Consider the following 23,963-nt stretch of genomic DNA (forward strand, 5'->3'; position numbering starts at 1 on the left):
ATATTTAATCTATCACTTCCATTTTTGTAAAATATAGACTGTAAATATAAAATTTATAAAAATATCATTGGATTTACTTTTTTTTATAATAAAATTTAATTAAAATATAATTATAATAACATTATATTACCAATTACTAAAATTTTCAATGCATTGGTTTTAAAATATTAAAACTTCTAGTAAAATTGTGTTAGATTTTTCCAACATATATTGTCATAACTAAAAGTAAAATTTATTATTTTCAAAAAAAAAGTAAAATTTATATGTATTGTTAAATTTGATTTATTGTTAATATTATTATAATTATTAAGATTTTTATAAAACTTATATATTTAATAGATTAATGTGAATAATAAAATTGATGTAATTAATGAATCGAATCTAATATGATTTTATGGTTAGAAAAATTGTATTTTTCTTTTAATAGAGAAGATATATTATATAATTAAAATTTTTATTATGAATAGAATAGAATTTTATTTTGTTTTAAATAAAATTTTATTTAACAATTATTTTATAATAATATTACATTACTTATTAAGAAATTAATCAATGCATTAAATTAAAAAAAAACATATGAAACAATTTAGTAAAACAAAAAGAACAAGTCAGACCAAATACTAAACCTCCGAAAATTAGCAAGTACTTTGGGTTGTGCCAACTCCTTTATTATCATCAATAGTCTTTTGCTCGGATCAAAACTATAGTTTTGATTTTATGGATCTAATACCATAAATACTGAACTTTGGATCCTTAGAATCACTAGTCCATAATTTGGATCACTTAGAGCATCATTAACCCTAAATTATTAAGTGGGGTGTTTAAAAAAGTTTTTTATCTGAAAAAGAAAAATTAAAAAAAAGAACCAATTAGCAGCTTGTTCACTGACAAACAGTTCAAGCAACATCACTTTCAAACTCTTAATTAAGCATTTTCATCCTCTTCTACTCTTTCTTCTTCCTTTTTTTAATTAAAAAAATTGTTAAGCACTCCTTAAGCAACCATAGTTAATGGTGCTCTTAACTTTATGCTCTTATACCTCAGTATTTAGTACTATCGTAACACAGATGGATACAACATCTACAGACTTAATGGTCATGAAAAGATGACTCAAATGGTCATGAAAAAATATACTGGCCATAGTGATCATGCAACATGACAAACACTTATTTTTTCTCTTTTGTTTCCCACCATATAATCCTACGTCCTAACTAAGCAGGTCCAGTTGTACGGTCCAAACACTTTTTATTTGTTTATTTTTTTCTTTTCTGACTTTTTTGGTTATCAACACACTATTGGTCTTTTTCGTAAAATCGTAAGAAAATATCCGGCATCATATTACAAAATATCCGGCATCATGTTTGTGTGGATTTTGTGTCGCTTGTTGGTTTGTTGGAAATCTACCCCTAAAAACGAAAAACTCCTACAATGTTTTTTTCTTTAATTGACTCGCAGACAAATATGTTTGGCTTACTTCGACTCACCGTCCAACTCCTAGATGTTCATAATAGATTAGTAAGACAACATCTCATTTTGTATCTAATTCTGATAATGACGGAGTTATATAATTTTTTGACTGGAGAAATTGATGCATGAACCTTACATTTCACACTAGAATGCTTCTAATTAGTCATTAGCGAAGTAAAATTCGAACAACCCTCGCTGAGAATAAAACCCATTGTAAAGCTATTATGTGATAAGCCATCATTACTGATTACCCATAAGACAGATCTGATATCCATTCGTGTTTTGAGAGGAAAAAAGAACAATCAAGATAAAGTTGACATCTCAACAAAAGGTAGCCACATGATTGAAACATACATTTGTCAACCAACACCATTCGGGTTGCCAGAGATAATCATTTGTCACCTTATTTATATTATTAATGTTTTACTTATATTTATGAAAGTTGTACAATGTATTTAATATGTTTGCTTACATACCTAAGCTTAATCATCAAGTGGATTGTCATATGGTCATAATACCCATTGCCGTCGTGTCGACATTTAGATCTGACCCGGTTCTTCAAATCTAGCTGGTAAGCTACATATGATATAGGACATTGATATGTCAATCTCAGAAACATTAAAACTTATAACCCATCAACCCTTTTGTTTTATCGTCTTTAACTCTTGAAGTGTAATAACTAAGACCATGGTAGACAAAGACCATAGCTAGCCAAAGAAAAACGACCTAAACTTAAAACCCATATTGATTAGAATTTCTAAAACGTTTTCAGTCTTTGTTTTGTTCATTTTTAAATTAAGTTTGAGCACTTCTGTTTTATATTCGGTTAGCAATATTTATTTACTTATATCAATTTCAACTCATACTTTATGAAGTAGTTTTCCATTTTAAGGCTACGCTTTCAACTCTCTTATTTATGAATCGGCTTTCGCTGCTATGGTTGAAACTGTTTTCTAAATTTTTTCTCTTATTCTCTCAAGCATCTTTATTTCTACATATTCAAATTTAAAAGTTTTCAATACGAGCAAAGTCCTACACATGGAGGATATGCATATTGCAGGGAGTAATGGACTACAAGTCCACAAGCTTAGTTTCTGCGCAATGTCACTTATATGCTCCTAGGAGGATATGAATGGACCACAAGTCTACAATCCTAACGAAAAAGGAACCCAAATCGTAGACTGGAATGACAGATATTAATGCTCATTTCCATATGTGATTATGAAGATAAATTATAAGAGTTATACGTCATAACTACTTATGTATGACGTTATATATTTCGATTTACTTTTAGTTCACGAGTTTCTTTTTTTTTCTCTAAATGTCAGATTTATTTTACGAAGCTTACAGAAAAATGTCAAAACGGATTTTATATATGAATATATCAGCCCTGTTCGGGAAGAAGATGCTGCCGTCAGCGTCCAGTAACCTGAAATTTTCTAGATACAAACCACGACGAAACAAACACAGATGAGAGAGAAAGTGATCGCTAGCGTCTAATGCGACATTGGATTTTCGAAAATGATAAACACTATTAAATCCGGCAATCTAAAGTAAGTTATACCAAAACTTTTAAATGAGAAAAAAACTTTTAAATAATGAGCCTGCGACTAATTCCAGCTAATATATTTTCAACTACACGTTTTAAATATCGTCGCTGAAGCTAGTTTCAACGTCTCTTCAAAGAACAGGGCTTCATCATTATTCTAGCTACCTATCATATGCATTTGTATATGTAATGAAAAAATCAAAAATCAATGGGTCTGACTGAATAGTACATGTGGCGTTATATTTTTGGTGGAAAATATTTTTACTTCCACTTCAGTTAATATTAAAACCAATCAGATTCAAAGTTTTTCACCTACTTTTCTGTCAGTAACTATTTAAATAGAGTAAAATTGGTTGATTTTTTCCTCTTGTTCTTCAAAGAGAAAAATGTATTACGCTTGATTTGACATCTTTTCTTTTTTTTTATTATATTTATTTACTCAAGTAGTGTTACTCTCAGTTCCTCTATGATTATTAGGGAAAATCGGCCAATTCATACATCAACAGAAGGTCGCGGTCCCGATCAGTACATCAACACGGACTCTGTGCTAAAACATACATCAACACCAAATATATTCAAATTTCATACATGAACAAAGATATCTAGGTTTATACATACATTGACCGAATCTCTGTTAGTCAAAAGTAACGGATGCTGATGTGCGAAACAGGAACGGATAGAGCTTCCCTAACTAGAACCTACCCCTTTAATATTTTATTTAATTAATAACAAATAATAAAAATTCCATGTTCATGGGTGGAGTCGAACCCGGGTTCGGACAAAACTGAACCTTACACCAAACCATTATACCAAACGAGATTATTGGTTGTGTATCTATTGTGTCTTACTTATAGCTAATATATTTGTTTCATATATTTCTAATTATCTAAAATTAGTTCTACAAATATAAAAATTCTAAGTAATTGTGTTTAATTACCTTAATTCTTGTTATTGCGTTCTAAAACAAATCAAAATTTCAAATAAACAATTTAAAATCAAAAAACATTTTCAAAATTTTAAAAGAGAATATGCAATAACTTTTTTAAAAACAAAATTGAAAAACAATTTCAAAATATTATTATAAAATTTTTGAATTTGAAAACTGTATAATTTGAAACTATTTCAAAAAATATTTTTAGTTTTTATTTTATTTTTTATTTATGATTTATTTGAACAATTAATTAAATATAAATAATTATTTAAATAAATATAGTTCTATAAATATAAATAATTATTTAAATAAAGAATAAATAAAAATATTTTTAATAGTTTTGAATTATATGTTTTCAATTCATACTTTTTATAATAATTTTGTGGAAAATCATTTCAATTTTTTTTCATATTTTCTTTTTAAAGTTTGAAAATGCGTTTTTGATTTTCAATTTTTCTTTTTGAATTTTTACTATTTTAGAACACAATAACAATAATTAAAGGTAACTAAACAAAATTTCTTGGAATTTATATATATATATATATATATAATATATGTGGAACTAATTGTAGATAATTAGAATAATATGAAAAAATATTTAGATATAAATAAGACACAATAGATAACAAAATCAATAATCTTGTTTAGCACAGTGGTTGAGCGTTAGGTTTACTATTGACCGAACCCGGGTTTAACTCCACCCAACAACATTGATTTTTTTTTTTTTTTTTAAAATAAAAATATAAAAACCACGTCAGCATCCGTCAAAGCCACGTCAGCATCCGTTACTTTTGACTAACAGAGATACGTTCAATGTATGTATAGACCTAAATATCTTTGTTCATATATGAAATTTGAATATATTTGGTGTTGATGTATGTTTTAGCACAGGATCCGTGTTGATGTATTGATCGGGACCGCGATCCTCTGTTGATGTATGAATTGGCCGATTTCCCATGATTATTACGCCCAGTTACGCTAACATTTACCAATCGCACTCAATAGATCACACAGATTTCATATCTATGGAGTTATGACAAAATAAGTTCCCCACAAGCCACATCCATACATGTGAACTCAACCATATCCTTGAACAATATACATAATTATATACTCCTTCTGTTCCTAAATAAAAGATATTTGAGGTAAAACACATTCATTAAGAAAATTACTTTTATCAAAATGAAATATTATAATTATAAATTAAAAACTATCTGATCAATTACAATTTAGAACTATTAAATTTAATTGGTTACACAGTTTTTGATAAAGTTAAAATTATCTAGAAATATGAAAATAATTACATATTGGAACAAAAAAATTATTCTAATTTCTAAACATTTTATATTTAGGAACAAAGGGATCACTAGCAAGCTAAAAAATTTGCTAATAAATTATCATTTGTAATACTATCAATTTTCAAAACAGAAATGTTATATAAGAAGTTCAATGTATCGACTTGCTTAATAAAACCCTAAACAAAATGATGATAACAACCATAATAAAAGTTAACCATAAACACGTTGCAGTTATCAGATTTTGAAAATTATGAAATTGACAAACAAATATTTGTGTACTGTAAGTGCGAATGTTAGAAAAACTTTAATATAAAATTATATCAACACTGTGTTATTTTTGTGTTCAAAAAAAATACAGTGTTATTTATGTATATTGTAATATATTTGGGCTTTTTGAGCAGATGAAAAAACAGACCATATAAGTCTAATTACATAATCTTTTTTTTTTGAATGTAATCTAATTACATAGTCAGTTACAGATGCCGCCATTATTAGACCAATAGAAGAAGAGATAAGATCCATAATTGCGTATTAGTTAATCTTGACCTTATTAATTGAAGTCAGTTCGTTTATAATTGACGTGGAACATAAATAAATATCTGGAGCAAAATTTAAGTCACCTGAGAAACAATTACATGAAAAGATATTATATTCTTGCAATGTTTACAAAAGAATCCCACACTTAAAAATATTTAGAAACAACCTCATTTGATTGATACGAAACAAAATCACAAATTGAAAATAAAATTATCCTAATCGGGAACACACGGATACGCAAGTACCGACTACATCACTTACCAACTGCATAAGATTACATCAACGGTTATATTATATTATAATAAGGTCACTTGTTTTATATATAGTAAAACCTGTGCATTTATTTACATAATGCATAGGTATGGTTTTGTTTATTGTTCATAATAATCTTTATATATTATGGTCAAACAAGCTTAAGAAGTTCCTATTAATAAATTCAAAATCCCCACTAAATGTAATTGGGTCTGTTGAAGAAATTATGCAGTTAATGTACGATTTAGGAACTTTATCAAATTTGGAGGGGTTTAACGGTAATATTTGTAAAAAAAATAAAAAAAGAGAGAGAGAGAGAGAGAGTGTTATCAGAACGAACTCTTTCGTCTGCATCCAAGCCTTTAATCAGAGCTGCTTCGGTCACGGTTTCTAGAAAATCATTACGATCACATAACTCACAAAAGTCCCTCTCCAAAAAGCTCGAGAAAAGAGGAGTCTGGATAGTCACAGAGAGAGAGAGAGAGGAGAGAGAGAGAGGAGCCAGCTTTGTTGCGGTGCAAAGAAGCAAATCTGACAGTTTTGCAGAAACAAGAGAGAGAGAAAGAGCAAGGAATCGAAGTTTTGGTTCTTCTTCCACCCGAAGCAAACTAAATGCTCATACAAAGTTTACATTTTTCTTCACTCATAGAGAGAGAGAGAAAGAAAGAGGAATTGAATCGATCTCACTTGTGTCTCTCTCTCTCTCTCTGCTCTATTGATCTGTACGGAACTACCCTCTTCCCTGTTCTCTAGTTTCAGCCTTTCCAGGACCTGGGTTTGATCATTAAAGCCGAGATCTTTCTTTTCCTTGAAGTGGGTTCTGCTTAATCTCTGGTAAGCTTCGAGCTTTCTGCAAAATGTTATAGACTTTTGGGGAGCTTCAGTTGCAGTTAGAGCAAGTTATCAGAGGGTTGGAGTTATTGTTTCTCTCTGTTACAGGGTTGTTTAGTTAACATTTGTGAGAAAAAAGTTTGAGTCTTTTTGGTTAATACTGCTCAGCTTTTTTTTGTAAGATTTGACTTTTCCATCTAACAGCAACCAACCAGTGACTATTGCTTTTTCTCAGGCTAAAAGGTTTGAAGCCGTTTGGGGAGTTTGAGGATTTATATGTTTGGATTCGTATGTGATCGCAAAAGACAGTAGAGAGATGCCTCCTTCCCCGGCATTGAGATGCTCCCCTGGCAGGGAACTACAAGGTGGGAATAAACATAGAAGAGGACACAGCATTGAGTATGGGATACTGTTCAGAGATAAAGACGAAGATCTTGCCTTGTTTAATGAGTTGCAAGACAAAGAACGTGATGACTTCTTGCTTCAGTCATCTGATGATCTTGAGGATGTATTTTGTAAGTTGTTTTTTTTTTTCTTATGCTGGCAGCAAATCAAGATATTCCTTTTTGTTATGTATCATTAATTCATTCCTTCTAAATTTGGGCATCTTTTATCTTTTAGCTACAAAATTGAAGCACTTTTCAGAGTTCACCATTCCTGTTCAAGGAGAGAGTAGCAGATTGCTGACTGCAGAAGGAGATAAGAACGACTATGATTGGTAGCTTTCTTATCCAACTTTTGCTTCTGATTCCATAAACTTTAGTGTTGGCATTACTGTAGTAATCTGGCACAACCTTTTTAGTTGTCTTACAAAGCTTACTGCAAAATCAATGAAAGGTTACTGACGCCTCCAGACACACCACTTTTTCCTTCATTGGATGACGAACCTCCAGCAGCTCGTGTTGGGAGGATAGGGAGACCGCAGAGTCAGATTTCCTTATCTAGATCATCCACGGTATTCATCTATACTATATTTACACTGTTGATGGTCTTGAATCAAAATCTTACTGCATTTCCTAATTCACTGTGATGAATATGTAGATGGAGAAGAGACGCCGTAGTAGTAGGGGCAGTGCAAGCCCAAATCGCCTAAGCACATCACCTCGTGCTGACAATATGCAGCAGACAAGGGGAAGGCCATCCTTAGCACGCCATCCTAGTCCTTCATCTGGTCCACGATCAGTTACCCCACCAGTTAGGAGGATTTCTCCTAGTCCAGGGAAACAACCCTCAGGACCTGTATCAAGATCTCCCACTCCAACTTCCCGAAGGATGAGCACTGGCTCAACAACCACCATTGCATCTCCAGCTCTCAGAGGCACTTCTCCTGTCAGAACTACCCCTGGCAACTCTGTTTCACCCAAAATAAAAGTGTGGCAGTCAAACATTCCTGGTTTCTCCTTGGATGCGCCACCAAATCTCCGAACTTCTTTGGGTGATCGACCTGCATCCTATGTAAGAGGTTCGTCACCGGCTTCCAGAAACGGCAGGGATGCAGCAGCCTCAACGCGCAGCAGGCAATCTGTCTCTCCTAGTGCTTCCAGAAGTGTCAGTTCATCTCACAGTCATGAGCGTGACCGGCTTAGTTCTCATAGTAAAGGCTCTGTAGCATCATCCGGAGATGCTGATCTCCAATCTCTACAGTCTATTCCAGTACGTAGCTCAGAACCTCCAGTTTCAAAGAGAGCTAGCCTTTCTCCAAATAGCAGAACTTCGAGATCGTCAAAATTACAATCACCTGGTTTAGCACCAAGAAGGCCGTTTGAGTCTGCTCTTCGTCAAATGGTACATATTAAGCAGCCCATGATTCTATGGATTTTCATTACCATTCTAAAGTTCATGTTTTAACTTCTTCTATGATCTACTTTTGTCATTCAGGATCATCCTAAAAGCCATCATAGCATGTTTAGGCCTCTTGCTTCTAGTCTTCCTAGCACAGGCATCTATTCTGGGAAAAGTAGTACGTCTTACCATCACTTAATGCTAAGACATTCTTCTCCACCGGTGGGGAGCAATTCAAGTCCTACCCAAGTTACAGGCTTCATGCCAGATACTAAAGGGAGTGATCCAGTCCCTGTTTTCCAGTCTGAAGATGAAAATTTGGATTATCCTGATAAACATGGACAGGTTAATAATACCTTTGGCATGGTAGATTTATTAAACGAAGGTAGTAGACATGAGAGTCACGAGAGGTCTTTCAGTGATCAGCTTGGTGATATGGATCATGGTCATGCTGTTGAATGCGAGTCTAGTGTGAATGAGGAGGCCAGCCACCATGTTTCTGATGTTGAAAACAGTTCGACTCTTGGCACTAACTTTTTAGAAGGAGTCGGTCTTGAAACTATGGAGGTTTGTGGTAGATGTGGCTCCCACTATCGTGCCACTGAAGCAAATAGAAGCGAGATAAATATTTGTCCAGATTGCAGGGAGGAACACAACTTTGTGGAAACAGATCCCACTGGAACAACAAGATCTCTTGATGAGAACTCCCTGAAACAGCCTCAGGAGATTTTTGATGAAAAAGAGTCTTTTGCTGAGACAATTCCTGCCATAGATGTGCTAGAATCGCTGCCTGATGCTATGGCTGAGGCAAAGACAGCAGAAAACATTGAGCAGTGTGGCGAGCAAGAACATAATCATTTGCGCGAGAGCCCTCTTTCCAGGGCTTTGGGAGAGCAAGATGTGGAGACAGGAACAGGAACAAAAGATAGAGAAAATCAGCTTTCTGAGAAGCATAATGATTTGAAGATTGGCTCTTCAGAAGTGAGGGGGGTTCCTTTGCTTATAAAGAGATCGGTCAGTATGAAGTCACCCATTGTTAAAGCTAATAACTCCAGTGGTCTCACAAGATCATATGAGGGATTTTCTTATTTAAGGGATATAAGTATAAGCCTCAGAAGCTCCACAGAAACTACATCTGCATCTTCATCTTGGGATTATGGTTCCTCTATAAGAAAGGGAAGCCATCATGTACGACATCAAAGCGGGAGCACGCTTGACATGGAGACTCATAGGTACGATACCAACTCTAAGTCCCTGAGCAGCATGTCATCTTCATCTGGTGTGTCAAGCCACACCTGCAAGGCTCTAAATATCATGCCGGCGGACAGTTTTGAAGTTTCTGCTTCCCGAATAACATGTACACCCGATGAAACTCATCAAGAATCTCATCCTGAGCTCCAAGATTGGGAATATAATGGTGGTGGATCAATTAGTCTTTCCACCGAGGTAGTTGGTGCTCTAGCAGAGCATAATCTGGTGATAGCTGACAATGATTTTTGTGAAAATGGAGATGGAGATGATGTAGCCATTACCGCGAGTAAAATAGAGATAAGCGAATCACCAGCACATTTAAGGAGCACATCAGAACTAGGAGGAGCATTACCTGTCACCGATGATCACTCTAGGCCGCAAGAAAAGGATGGTAACGAATCTCCTCAACACGGTTTGTCCACCACGACAGCCTCAGAAATAGAACTCGAGAGTTGTGCACCTGAAACACATGGTTTAGGGGTTCATGATGAGATTCTAGAGTCGGAATGCAATCTAAATGCAGTGGATGATTGCTCAGAGAAGAGTATGGGACATGATTCTGGAGATAACCACTACTCCTTGGATCCAATAAACGAAATTTTAGGTACTTACTCAGATTTCTGATACTGGCATCTCATTGTGCTTCATTATTTATAGGTTCTTTACTACCTTGTGAAAGCTTAAACATGGTTTCTTACTCTCTCTCTCTCTCTCTGCAGATGAGTCGACCGTGATTGTGGAGTGTCCAGGTGGAAAAGAGACGAAGAGCCTGACTCTTGAAGAAGCCACTGATACAATACTATTCTGCAGCTCCATTGTTCATGATTTAGTTTACGAGGCTGCAACAATAGCAATGGATAATAAAGCAAAGGGTGTACCGGTGGAAGAAGAAATGTTGCATCATCCAACAGTGACAGTACTTGGAAAGTCGAATGCCAACAGGAGTAGTAGTAGTTATGGACGCGGTGGTGGTGTGACAAAGGAGAAGAAGAAACAGAGTTCTAAAGCGAGGCGGAAACAGAGAGAGACAGAGGAGAAAACAGAGGTGCATATAGAGAATGATGAAAATGCAAGTGAAGCAGCAGCGATGATGAGTAACGTTGGAGTCCCACCTCCTAGTAAAGGAGGAGAGAGTTTGAAACCACCTCCTAAGCTGGAGAACAAATGCAATTGTTCCATTATGTGATGTGACCATTTTTCTACTAGTAAATTTTTGTATGTTTGCTGTTGTTCATAATGTTTGTTGTTGTTGTTGTTTGGGTTTTATATGATTGTAAGCTTTAGAGTATTTTACGTTTGTTGCAGCTAATTTGTGAGAGGAGATCACGATATTCGGTAGCCGGTTAGTGGCATGAATTGTAAAGTGTTTTTATTTTATCTTATTTTGATTTGATTATTATTATCTTGATGTGTACCAATAAACCCTTATTTATGGTTTTATATATTTTATCTGAACGTCAAAGTTATCATTCTTTACGGCCTTGCTAGAGAATGGCATATACGTAGATGGTTCAGTTGTAAGTGGATAAAGAATATTGATTAATGAATATATCAAAATGTGGGAGTTGATATTGACACAATCAAAATTTATAGCTAAATAACTAAAGACTTCCGTAAGTATAAATTTTAGTGGTTAACTTTCATTTTGAAAATGATAAATCGACTAAACCAAAGTTCATAGATATTTAAGTTTAAAACTATTACAAAAATGGGTTTTCAACTTCTAAATAAACGATAAATAGGTTTTTAATCCTTTAAGGATATATTTAGCATGCTGCCTCTGATGATTTTATTTTTCTACGGCTACATTATGTTTTTTGTAGTAAAAATATTTTTAACCCTAAATTATAAATCATAACTTACTTTTTTCCTGTAACAAAAATAATAATATACTTTTTCTATTTCTTTTGCTATGAAACTGAAATAAAAAATAATAATAAACGAGCAATGTCCCACATCGGCTATACTTCTAGTATTACAATTGTATAAATATAAAAATAATCAAAACGCTCATCAATCGTCAGTGGAAGAAGTGATCGGACTACGGGCTTGTCGAAGCTTAGGTCCAGGAAAGTCGCCGGGCCAACCTATCCGCAGAGATGCAGCCTCGGTAACGAGAGAGTCTTGTGCTTGGAGAGACAAAACCGGCTGAGACGCGTGTGTGGTGGAGCCTTCACGGTCTCTCCAGCAAAGATATTCATGGCCAATGTAACAGTAATTCACTTGGGTCCTTTACAGGGATTTACCCGAACGGGGCTTACTTCCACTGACACAAAACTTTTTTCTTCTCCCAAAATATGAACAACAATACTAACAAATCTTTAAATCGCATAGCTATAGAGCAAAAAAAGCATTTATACAAACCTATACAAACTTTGTTGTCTCCAAGACTTTCAAAAAGTGATCATAATGTCTTTTTAAGACTAAAAGTAAACACAAACTCTCAACATTGGTAAACTGAGCAGCTCTTGCTTTTCCATAGAAAACTGAATGCTCTTCTCATTTTCTTTCTTGAGGCTGACTTACACTGCGGTTTAGACTCTGTTACAGCGGCTGCAGCGACAGATAAACCGTCCTCTTCCCGGGTTGTCACCTCTGCATGCTGTTCTGTTGTAATATGTGTTTGATCCCTCTGCCTCAGTTCCCTGAACAGTGTAAGCAGCTTCTGCGCCCTCTCTCTTCCTCGTTGAGTCCCATTTACGGAGATAGACACCAAAGAAGGTATCACTCCTTCTTGTAAAACCATCTGGCTACATACCTCACTGTGGTTGCATAATATCAAAAGCAAAGAAACTGCTTGTTCTTGCTCATTTGGTTCACCAGTGTCGAGAACAGTGGCTAGGTTGCTCACAAGGCCAGGTACTGAAACCATCTCGTCTTTTCCTGCCTCGTTCAAAACAAGATTTAACAAGACAGCTAGGGACTTCTCTGTCCATCTCTGGTCATCACTGACGGTGAGTGATTGAAGAGCGTTGACGATGTCAGCAGATACAAGGCAAGGAATGTTGGGAGGGTAAGTGGAGAGGTGAAAAAGAGCGTGAAGGGCGTCGACTTTGCATTGAGTTTCAGTCTCTGTCCAAAGAAGATTCACCATGAAAGGAACTGCCAGACTGGAACCTATGATGGGTTTTGCATCTTCAAGGCAAGAAAGGTTCAGGTAAAGTGCTGTCACTGAACCATGTGAATGTGGGTTACATAGCATTTCCTCCAGTAGAGGAATGATTCCTGATACTAACATCAACTCCTTGTTCCTGAAAGTCCCCACAAGAAAAGGAACAAACCAAAAAGAGTTTTTCCAGAGTTAATACAAGACAAGATTTGAACAAAAAAAAAAACAAGAAAAGATAAAAAAAAAAGATAAGTAGACAAATCACTTGTGCAAAACATATTTGCTCCGTTTCAAAATGATCCATATTTTAAAAAAATTATTTCAAAAATACATTTTTATAATTTTAATACATTTTACTTGGTAATAATAGTAAAACGTAAAATTGAAAGAAATTAATTATGTTTATTCAGTTTTGATTGGATAAAAGCTGTGAGAAATAATTAATCACAAAATAATACATTTATACTCAAATTTTGAAACATTTTTTTAATGAGTGAAAACTTCAAAACATGTTTTTTAGAATGGAGGGAGTATTTAGTAATTACCTGTTGTTGTCAACAGCCAAGTTAAAGAGAGCCATGGCTCCAACTTTCTGAGCTGAATCATTCTTTTCATGGAGAGCTGCTCCAAGAAACTGAAGCAAAGCTTCAACACAACCATTTTCCCCCATGAGAGTTCTGGCCTCCTCATCATCTTTAAGAAGTACTCTTATTTGCTCAACAACTCTGCACTTCTTCCTTAAGTTATCCACTTCACTCAAAGTTGTCAACAAAGCAGTACATTGTTCACCAAGAGTAACTTCAGCTTCTTGGTATTCTGATTCATATGATTCCTCCTTAATAGTTCCACTTTCTTCCAGAGGAAACACTTTCACATCCTTAAACTTACAAGTTCCAACACCTTTAGATGTTCTTGTGTCGGTGGACTCGGATACAGACAATGCCAACCTCCAGTAGTTAAGGTCTAGAGACCCAGGAGGTCCATCAGGGACCTGAACGCCATTCTGTTCACACCAACTCGAGATTAAAGCTTTGACAGAATAGTTAGGAGTCAAGCATAGATGAGAGAGCTGCTGTTGAGTCTTGGGACATGTGCTGTGTCCATCACTAAACCATTTCTCAATACAGATTCTCTCATATGTTTGTCCAGACGCAATGATGACAGGATCATACATAAGCTGTAACGATATCGGACACCTCAGTTCTTCTGGCGGAACAGACATCTGCACAGAAGATCTCCTGTTGTTATTGCAAGGTCTGAAGTTGAAGGAACTCAGTTTTGACAACTGTCGGTCGAAAGCACGGACAAGGGGATCGTCAAGAGAGCCCTGAATGGTCGGTGAACAAGGCAATGAGCTACTACCTTGTGAATCATTGTCATCCCACATCTCACTTCTGAATAGCTTTGAGTACTTTCTCATGAGATGTAAAAGGTAAGCTACTATTGATTCTTTCCTCTTGTCATCCTCCATTCTTGCTCTCTCAATGAGTTTCTTGAGACATCTTCTCTCTGTTAGAGCTGCTCTTGAAGAAGTTATACCTAGTCTAGTAGCAGCTTGATGGAAAACCTCAAGTTCATTATTGTCTGATGTGCTCTCGAAGTTTCCTCCTTGTTGCAGCAATCCAATGATTTGGTCACTGATCTCCTTCTCTAATGGATCAAGTGAGAACTGAGTGTTCTCTAGTTCCATCAAAATCTCCACAATCTGAAAAAAAAATTAAGATATATAAAGACAAAAAGTACAAAACAAGAGTACTAAAGAGACTGGAACAAAGAGAAGTAACTACCTGAGAGCCAAGAGACTGTTGGACTATGTCTTCAACACGCCTAAGGCTATCTATTAGAGAAGACTTCGCCTTGTCAAATTTCAAAACTACTGAATCTCCTGTTATAGCCTACATGTCAAATGAGATGGTTAGCTACAGAGTCTGCACAAGAAGAACTGAAATCTTTTTTTTAAGACATAACTATAAAAAAGAAAGAAAGCTTACCAAATATAGTTTACTAGATTCAGTGCAATGACTTAGAATGTTCTTGACTTTTTCTAAAACCAGGTGAAGTGAACACAAAGATTGAATTCCAGATTTGCTTCTCGGCCGAGCGGCTTCAAGGGAGGGGAAAATAGACATGATCTTGCAGTAGATTACTGAAAGGGCATTGCACATTTCTCCATGTACCTGAACCAGGAATCTGTTAGACACTCATTTAAAGTCAAAGATAAAAACATAATATTACAGTTCTTAATTATTAAACTTGTGACAAATCAAGAGCTAAAAGCATAGAATGAAAGTATTAGTTATCAATGTAATACAAAGATGTTAACCAGGAGAAGCAAAGAAGAATAATAACAAGAACTTTATATAATGTCTTAGGAAGAGATCTCAACCAAAAAAAAAATAACTGGATATGAACTTGATTCAGATACCTTGGCATCACCAGGGGCAAAGAAAGTTTCTTCAAATTCATTAGCATCCATTGTTTCAATATCCCCGCCGTTTATATCTATTATGACAATAGCTCTATGTAGGCTTAGGATTCAATACTACAAAGAAGAAAAAAAAAGACACCTGAATAAGTGAAACACAACCCAGGTCAGTGTTTTCTCAACAGCAATGTGTTGTGTCCAGACAAAAAACAAAACCAAACGAGAAGTAAATATTGAAACAGAGCAAAACAAAGATAACAAGACATATAAAAAGCTTGTTGGTTGGGGCATTTGAAAGTGATTCAAAGAATCATCATATCAACAAAGAAGATTCTTGGATGTCAAGTAAGAGATTGAAGAAAACAAGAACAAAAAAAACTGGTTAACTCCCAGAAGAGAAAAAAACGCAGATGAACATAAAGAATCTGGTGAAACAGAGGAGTAAACATACCAAACATTATTGAAGTGTAAACCGGGATTTTGGTTAAGTTGAATTAGTTTCATTTCGCTGGTTCAATTATCCGGTTTAGTACATATGTAATGTATATAAATAGATAGTTTTGTAAACGGTAAAGTTAACAGATGAATAAACGTTTTCTCAACAAACTTCATCTTCTCCATTTCTCTCTCTCTCTCTTCTTCTCCATTGATCTCAAACTCGTAATATGGTATCAGAGCCATCACAAAGCTCTTTTATCACCTGATTCTTCCTCGTTTTTCACTCGTATCGATCGATTTCGACTCAAGTCAACTTGATTTGAGCTCCGATGGTTTCTATTCGAAAGCTTCCTCGTCGTTCGACTCGGATCGCTTCTCGTTCCGCCGCTAGGACTCGTTCTCCTCTGAGGTCTCCTCCGATCGTTGAATCTCCGACGTTCGATGCTTCGCGAACGTTTCCAGTGGTGAATCAGTCCGATCCAACTCAGTCTCCTCTGTATATGCACAACTCTGATCATCCAGGTCTCCAACTCATCTCTATTAAGCTTGATGGTACTAATTATGATGACTGGAATGCTGCGATGAGAATTGCTTTAGATGCTAAGAACAAAATTGGATTCATTGATGGTACTCTTACTCGTCCAGATGAATCTGATCTCAGTTTTCGCATATGGTCCCGATGCAATAGTATGGTGAAATCCTGGTTGCTTAACTCAGTTTCTACTCAGATATATCGTAGTATCTTGAGGTTGAATGATGCAGCTGATATATGGCGTGATCTCCACGGTCGTTTTCACATGACTAACCTCCCTCGCACGTTCAACCTTACTCAGGAGATTCAAGATCTACGTCAGGGTACTATGTCATTATCTGAGTATTATACTACCTTGAAGACACTCTGGGATCATCTTGAGAGTTCTGATGAACCTGATAAACCGTGTGTATGTGGTAATGCTGCTAAACAACAACTGAGAGCTGAAAGATCCAAGATAGTAAAGTTTTTGGCAGGTCTTAATGACTCTTACGCGATCATTCGAAGACAAATCATCATGAAGAAAGTGTTACCTTCTCTCGTGGAAGTGTACAACATTTTGGATCAAGATGATAGTCAGAAAGGGTTCTCTACCATATCCCCTTCTCCATCTGCGTTTCAAGTTTCTGAGAAGCCTCCTCAGGTGGACGATCAGGCTATCTGTTATGTTCAGAGTGGTCCTAACAAAGGGCGTCCTATTTGTAACTTTTGCAAGCGTCCAGGTCACATAGCTGAAAGATGTTACAAGAAGCATGGCTTTCCACCTGGCTTCGTTTCTAAGTTCAAACAGAATGAGAAACCTTCTTCTGCTCCTAAAGTTGTTGCTCAAGTTACTGTAGCTGAACAGAAGGCACCTAACGTTGAGAATATGCTTGGTAGCTTGTCTAAAGATCAAATACAGCAATTTATTGCTCTGTTCACTTCTCAGTTGCAGACTTCTCCCTCAACTGGAACAATGGAGGCTAGCACATCAAACACGGGTATTGCTTTCTCTACTTCAACATATAGTTTTGTTGGCATTTTGATGGTTGCTCAACACACCCTTTCTTCACAAACTTGGGTGATTGACTCAGGAGCTACACATCATGTAGCTCATGAACAATGTCTCTTTACATCCCTTGATACCTCAGTTGAGAGCTATGTAAACCTTCCAACTGGATCAACCATTAAGATCAGTGGTGTTGGAAAGGTTCAACTCAACTCGCACATTTGTCTCAGTAATGTGTTATACATACCGGAATTCAGGCTCAATCTTCTCAGTATCAGCTCACTGATGAATGATCTGAAATCTCGTGTGATCTTTGATCCCTCTTCTTGTCTGATTCAGGATCCTACCAAGGCGTTGACGATTGGTCAGGGTAGACGCATTGGAAATCTCTATGTCTTGGATACCAAGTCTCTTCAAGCTTCAGTGAACGCTATTGTGGATATTGGAGTTTGGCATAGACGTCTGGGTCATCCAGCTTATTCAAGACTAGATGTTATTTCTGATGCTCTTGGAACTACTTCACTCAAGAATAAAGACTCTGCTTTCTGCCATACTTGTCATTTGGCGAAGCAGAAGAAGCTTTCTTACCCATCTTTCAATAATATATGTAACACAAACTTTGAGTTGTTGCACATAGACATATGGGGTCCTTTCTCAGTTGAAACCGTTGATGGATTTCGTTACTTCTTGACGATTGTTGATGATCATTCTCGTGCAACTTGGATTTATCTTCTCAGAACTAAGAGTGAAGTATTGACAGTATTTCCTGCTTTCATTGAACAAGTTGAGAATTTATATAACGTCAAGGTTAAATCAGTGCGTTCTGACAATGCTAAAGAACTTCTCTTCACTCAGTTCTATCAGAAGAAGGGCATCTTCGCTTACCATTCTTGCCCTGAAACACCAGAGCAGAACTCTGTAGTTGAGCGCAAGCATCAACACATTCTCAATGTGGCTCGTGCCTTAGCTTTTCAGTCTGGTGTTTCTCTGTCTTTATGGGGTGATTGTGTACTGACCGCGGTGTTTCTTATTAATAGAACACCTTCTCAGGTTCTCTATAATAAGACACCACATGAGATTCTAACTGGGAAAGCACCGGAGTACTCTCAACTCAGATCTTTTGGCTGCTTATGTTATGCTTCTACATCATTGAAGCATCGTCATAAGTTTGATCCTCGGTCCAAAGCTTGTGTCTTCTTGGGATATCCATCAGGTTATAAAGGTTATAAATTGATGGACTTGGAGAGTAACAGAATCTTCATCTCTAGAAATGTTCTGTTTCATGAAGATATTTTTCCGCTGCGTTCTAAAGCTTCTGATCTCCAGCAGTTTCCCACCAGCAAACTCACACCAAAGGATACTAGTACTCCACCAGAAAACACCCTTTCTAAAACACAAACCATTTCCCCTTCCTCAGAAATTTCTTCTACACGTAATAAGAAACCTCCTTCTTATTTACAAGACTATATTTGCAATTCTTTGCAGTCTACTTCTTTATATCCCATTTCTTCTTCTCATTCATTTTCTAAACTCTCACCATCTTATACCTCTTTCATTAATCATATTACTAGTATCCCTATACCTACATCTATTGCTGAGGCTCGTCAGTCAAAGGAATGGAATGAATCTGTTGATAATGAATTTGATGCAATGGAAGCTAACCATACGTGGTCTGTTAGCACTTTACCTTCTGGCAAACGTGCTGTGGGTTGTCGATGGCTTCATTCTTTGAAATTTCATGCTAATGGAACCATTGAAAGACGCAAATCACGTTTGGTTGCTAAGGGATACACACAGAAAGAGGGTTTGGACTATAATGATACTTTTTCTCCTGTGGCTAAAATGGCTACTATCAAGCTATTATTGAAAGTTGCAGCTTCTAAGCAATGGTTTCTTACTCAGCTTGACATTTCTAATGCTTTCTTAAATGGGGAGTTGGAAGAAGAGATATATATGAAGTTACCCGAAGGCTATGAAGAGTATTATACTGCACGTAAGGGGGACTCTCTCCCTCCTAAAGCTGTCCTTCGTCTACGAAAATCTATATATGGTCTTAAGCAAGCTTCTAGACAGTGGTTCAAGAAGTTGTCTCAAGCTTTAACCTCTATGGGTTTCTCTCGTGGTCATGGTGATCATACTCTATTCATCAAGCAACTTGATACAGACTTCCTGGTAGTTCTTGTGTATGTTGATGATATCCTAATTGCAAGCACAAGTTCTGCTGCGGCTTCTGATTTTACTGCTCAACTCAAGCAATGCTTTAAACTAAGAGACCTTGGCTCTCTCAAGTATTTTCTTGGGTTGGAAGTAGCAAGATCCACTGATGGGATTTCTATTTGTCAACGGAAATACGCTCTAGATCTCCTTGCTTCTACTGGAATGACTGGATGTAAACCTTCCTCTGTTCCAATGGTTCCTAATCTGAAGATGTCTAAAACCGATGGTGACTTACTTCAAGATGTGGGACTGTATCGAAGAATTGTTGGTCGCTTGATGTATCTTACAATCACGAGACCTGACATAACTTTTGCTGTCAATAAGTTGTGTCAATATTCCTCTGCTCCTCGCTCATCTCACTTGAAGGCTGTTTATAAGGTTCTTCAATATATTAAAGGGACTGTTGGACAAGGTCTCTTTTACTCAGCTACATCCGACTTACGTCTTACTGGATTTGCTGATGCGGATTGGGCGTCTTGTCAAGATAGTAGACGATCAACTACGGGTTTCACTATGTTTCTTGGCTCTTCTTTGATCTCTTGGAAGTCCAAGAAGCAACCGACGGTATCTCGATCTTCTGCAGAAGCTGAGTATCGCGCTTTAGCACTGGCTACTTGTGAGATGATGTGGTTGGTTGCCTTGCTCAGAGACTTACGAGTTACTCAGCTTGCTATACCGGTTCTATTTTCTGACAGTACTGCTGCTATATACATTGCTACAAATCCCGTTTTTCATGAACGAACAAAACATATCGAGTTAGATTGTCATACTGTTCGTGAGAAACTGGATAAAGGACTTCTTAAGACTCTTCATGTGAAGAGTGAAGATCAGGTCGCGGATATTCTGACTAAACCTCTGTTCCCTTCACAGTTTGAGCATTTGAAATCCAAGATGAGCCTCCTTAATATTTTCGACTCATCTTGAGGGGGACTATTGAAGTGTAAACCGGGATTTTGGTTAAGTTGAATTAGTTTCATTTCGCTGGTTCAATTATCCGGTTTAGTACATATGTAATGTATATAAATAGATAGTTTTGTAAACGGTAAAGTTAACAGATGAATAAACGTTTTCTCAACAAACTTCATCTTCTCCATTTCTCTCTCTCTCTCTTCTTCTCCATTGATCTCAAACTCGTAATAAACATGAATCATTGATCTGCATCCGATAGAAGTTGGCAGGACAACGATAGAGTTGATGATAAACCAATCAAAAGAAGAGGATTAGTATAAATATTGTTTCTTCTTGAGATGCTGTTTCTTGGTAGTTTCTACGACTTGTATGATATAACAGTTAACGAGATTTTCAAGGCATACTTCTCGATCCCAACAAGCAGAGAGGTTGAGTTTTGGCTAGGCTGTGGCTAATACCAATTCTAATTTTTTTTGAAGAGGAAAAAAATTATATTAAGTGGAAAGAAAAGGATGGAGAAGTTCTTCTGAAGTCAATAATATAAAGCCTTAACTTGTGAGTGCATACAACAAATTTGTTTTATAATTTATAAGTTTATTCTTTTAGTGAAAAGAAAGATTCTGTTTATTTTTTAATCAAACGATCATAGTACATTTTTTCAAATGGTTTTGAATATTAGATTTGCATTAGCAACGGTATTATTATTAAGGGACATTCCTAATTATTAAACACACAAAAAGAAACAGCTTCTTCAAGATACTCATAATTTCTTTTAAATCATTGTGGTCGTTGGATGTGATTAAAAAGTAAAACATTGTGGTGTTTGGTCATTTAAATACAAAAAAAAACAATTGTCTTTATACAAAATGCAGTGTCAATATTTCAAAATAAATGTAATGTAGTTTTGAATTTTCAAATGACATAAAATTGAAGTTTATATTCCTGATCACTATTTACTAAAAAAAATTATTAGAATCTTTAAATTTCTAATTTAATAATTTTTTTTCTCTTTCTTTGTAGTTTGATAGATTTTTTCTTCAGTTTTTGTCTTAGAGTGATGGTTATATGTGATGTAGATAAATAACTTTTGGCTCTCGGTCAAACTACAGTATTGTCAACCCAACAAGAGCTCCATTTTTCACCGACACTCATATTGTAATTAATCACACTTTATTTCAAGAAAACGGACTTATACCACGTCCAATAGTACTAGGACCTCGACAAAAAATTTGATCCGAAGAACCAAACCTTAACTATTTAAATGAATTTAAAATTTTGGTATTTACGGAAACGAAACAGAACCAAACTCGAACCGAAATATTTCGAATACTCTAATGTATCCGAAAGAGATTTATATATCAAAATATATTAACTATTTTTAGTTTTAGTGTATATTAAAAACAACCAAAATATATAAAATACTTTTAAATTATCCAAAATACTTGCAAATATATATAAATAGTTAAAAGCAAATATCTACAATAACTAAAGTATACTTAAAACACCAAAATATTTAAAATATCTATTGATTATATATCCAAATATTCAAACCAAATCAATTTATATGTCAAATTTAGATATTTTGAAAAATATTATTCAAATTTATATATAATATTTTATTTTTTCTCTATGTTATGAGATATTTAAAATATATAATAAATTTTAAAATTTTAAAATTATTTAAATAGGTTATATGAACTGAATTCGTAAAGATCTGAACTGAATCTCAATCAAAATTTTAAATTATCTCAATAAAATTAAAATATTTGACTCCAAAAATCTAAAATCTGAATAAATCTAAACTAAACTTGAATGGATATCTGAATCTCATCCCTATCCAACAATGAAATATCCTCAAAAGTAGGGCTGGGCTGAGTTTACGAGAGTCAGTATTTATAAATCTACAGAAATCCGTACAATATTTATGAAATACGGTTATTGTTCTAACTAATAAAAGAGTTGGCTAATTAATTAATCACAGTTCGATATGGTTAATGTTACTTAAATCAAATAGTATAAAGAATAAAACAGATGTTTGAATAATATTGGAGGGAGAGGTTGAGGGGGTTGCCGACTTCGACGGCCGACACGCGCTGACAATACATGCATATGTCGGCTATTTAGATCTATATTAAAGATCCTTAATTACAATAATACCTCTTCATTAATATTCTTGAAATCACCTTTATTAATTTCTTCTCATATTTATTTACAAATTATTTGTTGCCAACCATGTTCGCTATTTTCAAATTATTCCTTTTTAAATGCTCTAACTTGTTTTTTTTGAATTTTGGCATATATTCCAAAATAATATTCAAACTTAAAAGCTATTATAGTCGTTTCCTTATTCATTTCATCCATTCCTATTGTGCTTTTTTTTTTCTCTAAATCACTCATTTGTATTGTTGAGAATCAATTTATTTTGCTAATATCCATCTGTTTCATAAAGATTGGTGATGATTGGTTTGACTATAGTTTTAAAATTTTAGCTATAAAAATTTGGTTGTAGATAAATTGGTTCTAACTGTAAAATTATTACTGTGGATTTTTTTGTAAAGTTTTTTTTTTATAATTAAATTTGCTGTAGCTGTAAATTATAGGCTGTGAATATTTTGAAATAGAATATGTGAAATATGTAAAATAATTATTTTTATCAATTAAATAATTTATATTAATATTTTTATAAATTATCAAAGTTTACTGTTATTTAAAATGTGATATGTAAATAATAATTACGTTACTTAAAATATTTCAATAATTTAAAAAAAACCTAAAATTAAATTAAATATTTATATATTTTTAATTATGATTATCTAATTTATTTCATATTATAGATACTTTTTTATTTTACAGATTTTACAGCCGATAAAAGAAAGCTTTTAAGTTTTTTACCTAAAATACATTAAAATTTTTGCTTTAATTTTTTCGCTGTAACTTTAAAAATAAAGCTAAAGTACGGTTGGTAGAAAATATATAAACTTGATGTAGGTTTTAACTACTAAGGATAGACTACTTGCATTTATAGGTGAGAAGTTGGGTAAGAGACTGAAAGGGTGGTTTGCCAAGAAGCTTTCTCTTGGTGGAAAAGATGTTCTTCTTAAGTATGTGGCTATGGTGCTTCCTGTCTATGCGATGTCGTGTTTTCGATTAACAAAGCATCATTGTAAGAAGATTATATGAGTGCTATGGCTAGCTTCTGGTGGGATGAGTGTGATGAAAAGAGGAAGATTCATTGGCTTTCTTGGGATAAAATCTGCATGTCCAAAGAGAATAGAGGGTTGGGGTTTAAAGACATTGAAGATTTCAATCAAGCTTTGCTTGCTAAGCAAGCTTGGAGGTTACTTAACGACCCGAACAGTCTCATTGCACGTCTCTACAAAGGACGCTACTATGCTAATAAGGACTTTATTGATTGTGGCAAGGGGTATCGTCCTTCGTATGCTTGGC

General features: G+C 35.0%; 2 protein-coding genes across 4 annotated transcripts; one reads left to right on the forward strand and one right to left on the reverse strand.

The window, feature by feature from the left end:
* Positions 1-6,368: 6,368 nt before the first annotated feature.
* LOC108810644 (uncharacterized) lies at positions 6,369-11,360 on the forward strand. Of its 2 annotated transcripts, none has more exons than XM_018582756.2 (7): positions 6,369-6,868; positions 7,081-7,380; positions 7,487-7,583; positions 7,703-7,820; positions 7,907-8,650; positions 8,744-10,502; positions 10,618-11,360. In XM_018582756.2, exons 2-7 carry the CDS (start codon positions 7,182-7,184, stop codon positions 11,082-11,084), a joined length of 3,384 nt encoding a protein of 1,127 aa, XP_018438258.2. In that variant the 5' UTR covers positions 6,369-6,868; positions 7,081-7,181; the 3' UTR covers positions 11,085-11,360. The 2 variants fall into 2 exon arrangements, with proteins under 2 accessions (XP_018438258.2, XP_018438250.2); XM_018582748.2 differs by having other exon boundaries at positions 7,101-7,380.
* Positions 11,361-12,206: 846 nt separating this feature from the next.
* Positions 12,207-21,057, reverse strand: LOC108839952 (U-box domain-containing protein 45). Of its 2 annotated transcripts, XM_057011131.1 has the most exons (6): positions 20,746-21,057; positions 15,433-15,550; positions 14,999-15,184; positions 14,795-14,902; positions 13,553-14,712; positions 12,207-13,149 (listed from the first exon to the last, which is right to left on the reverse strand). In XM_057011131.1, the coding sequence occupies exons 2-6, from the start codon at positions 15,481-15,483 to the stop codon at positions 12,342-12,344; spliced, it is 2,313 nt and encodes a 770-aa protein (XP_056867111.1). In that variant the 5' UTR covers positions 15,484-15,550; positions 20,746-21,057; the 3' UTR covers positions 12,207-12,341. The 2 variants fall into 2 exon arrangements, with proteins under 2 accessions (XP_056867111.1, XP_018468246.1); XM_018612744.2 differs by lacking the exon at positions 20,746-21,057 and having other exon boundaries at positions 15,433-15,882.
* Between the last annotated feature and the right edge of the window lie 2,906 nt (positions 21,058-23,963).

Source organism: Raphanus sativus, chromosome 1 (assembly GCF_000801105.2).
Source record: "Raphanus sativus cultivar WK10039 chromosome 1, ASM80110v3, whole genome shotgun sequence".
Lineage (NCBI taxonomy): Eukaryota > Viridiplantae > Streptophyta > Magnoliopsida > Brassicales > Brassicaceae > Raphanus > Raphanus sativus.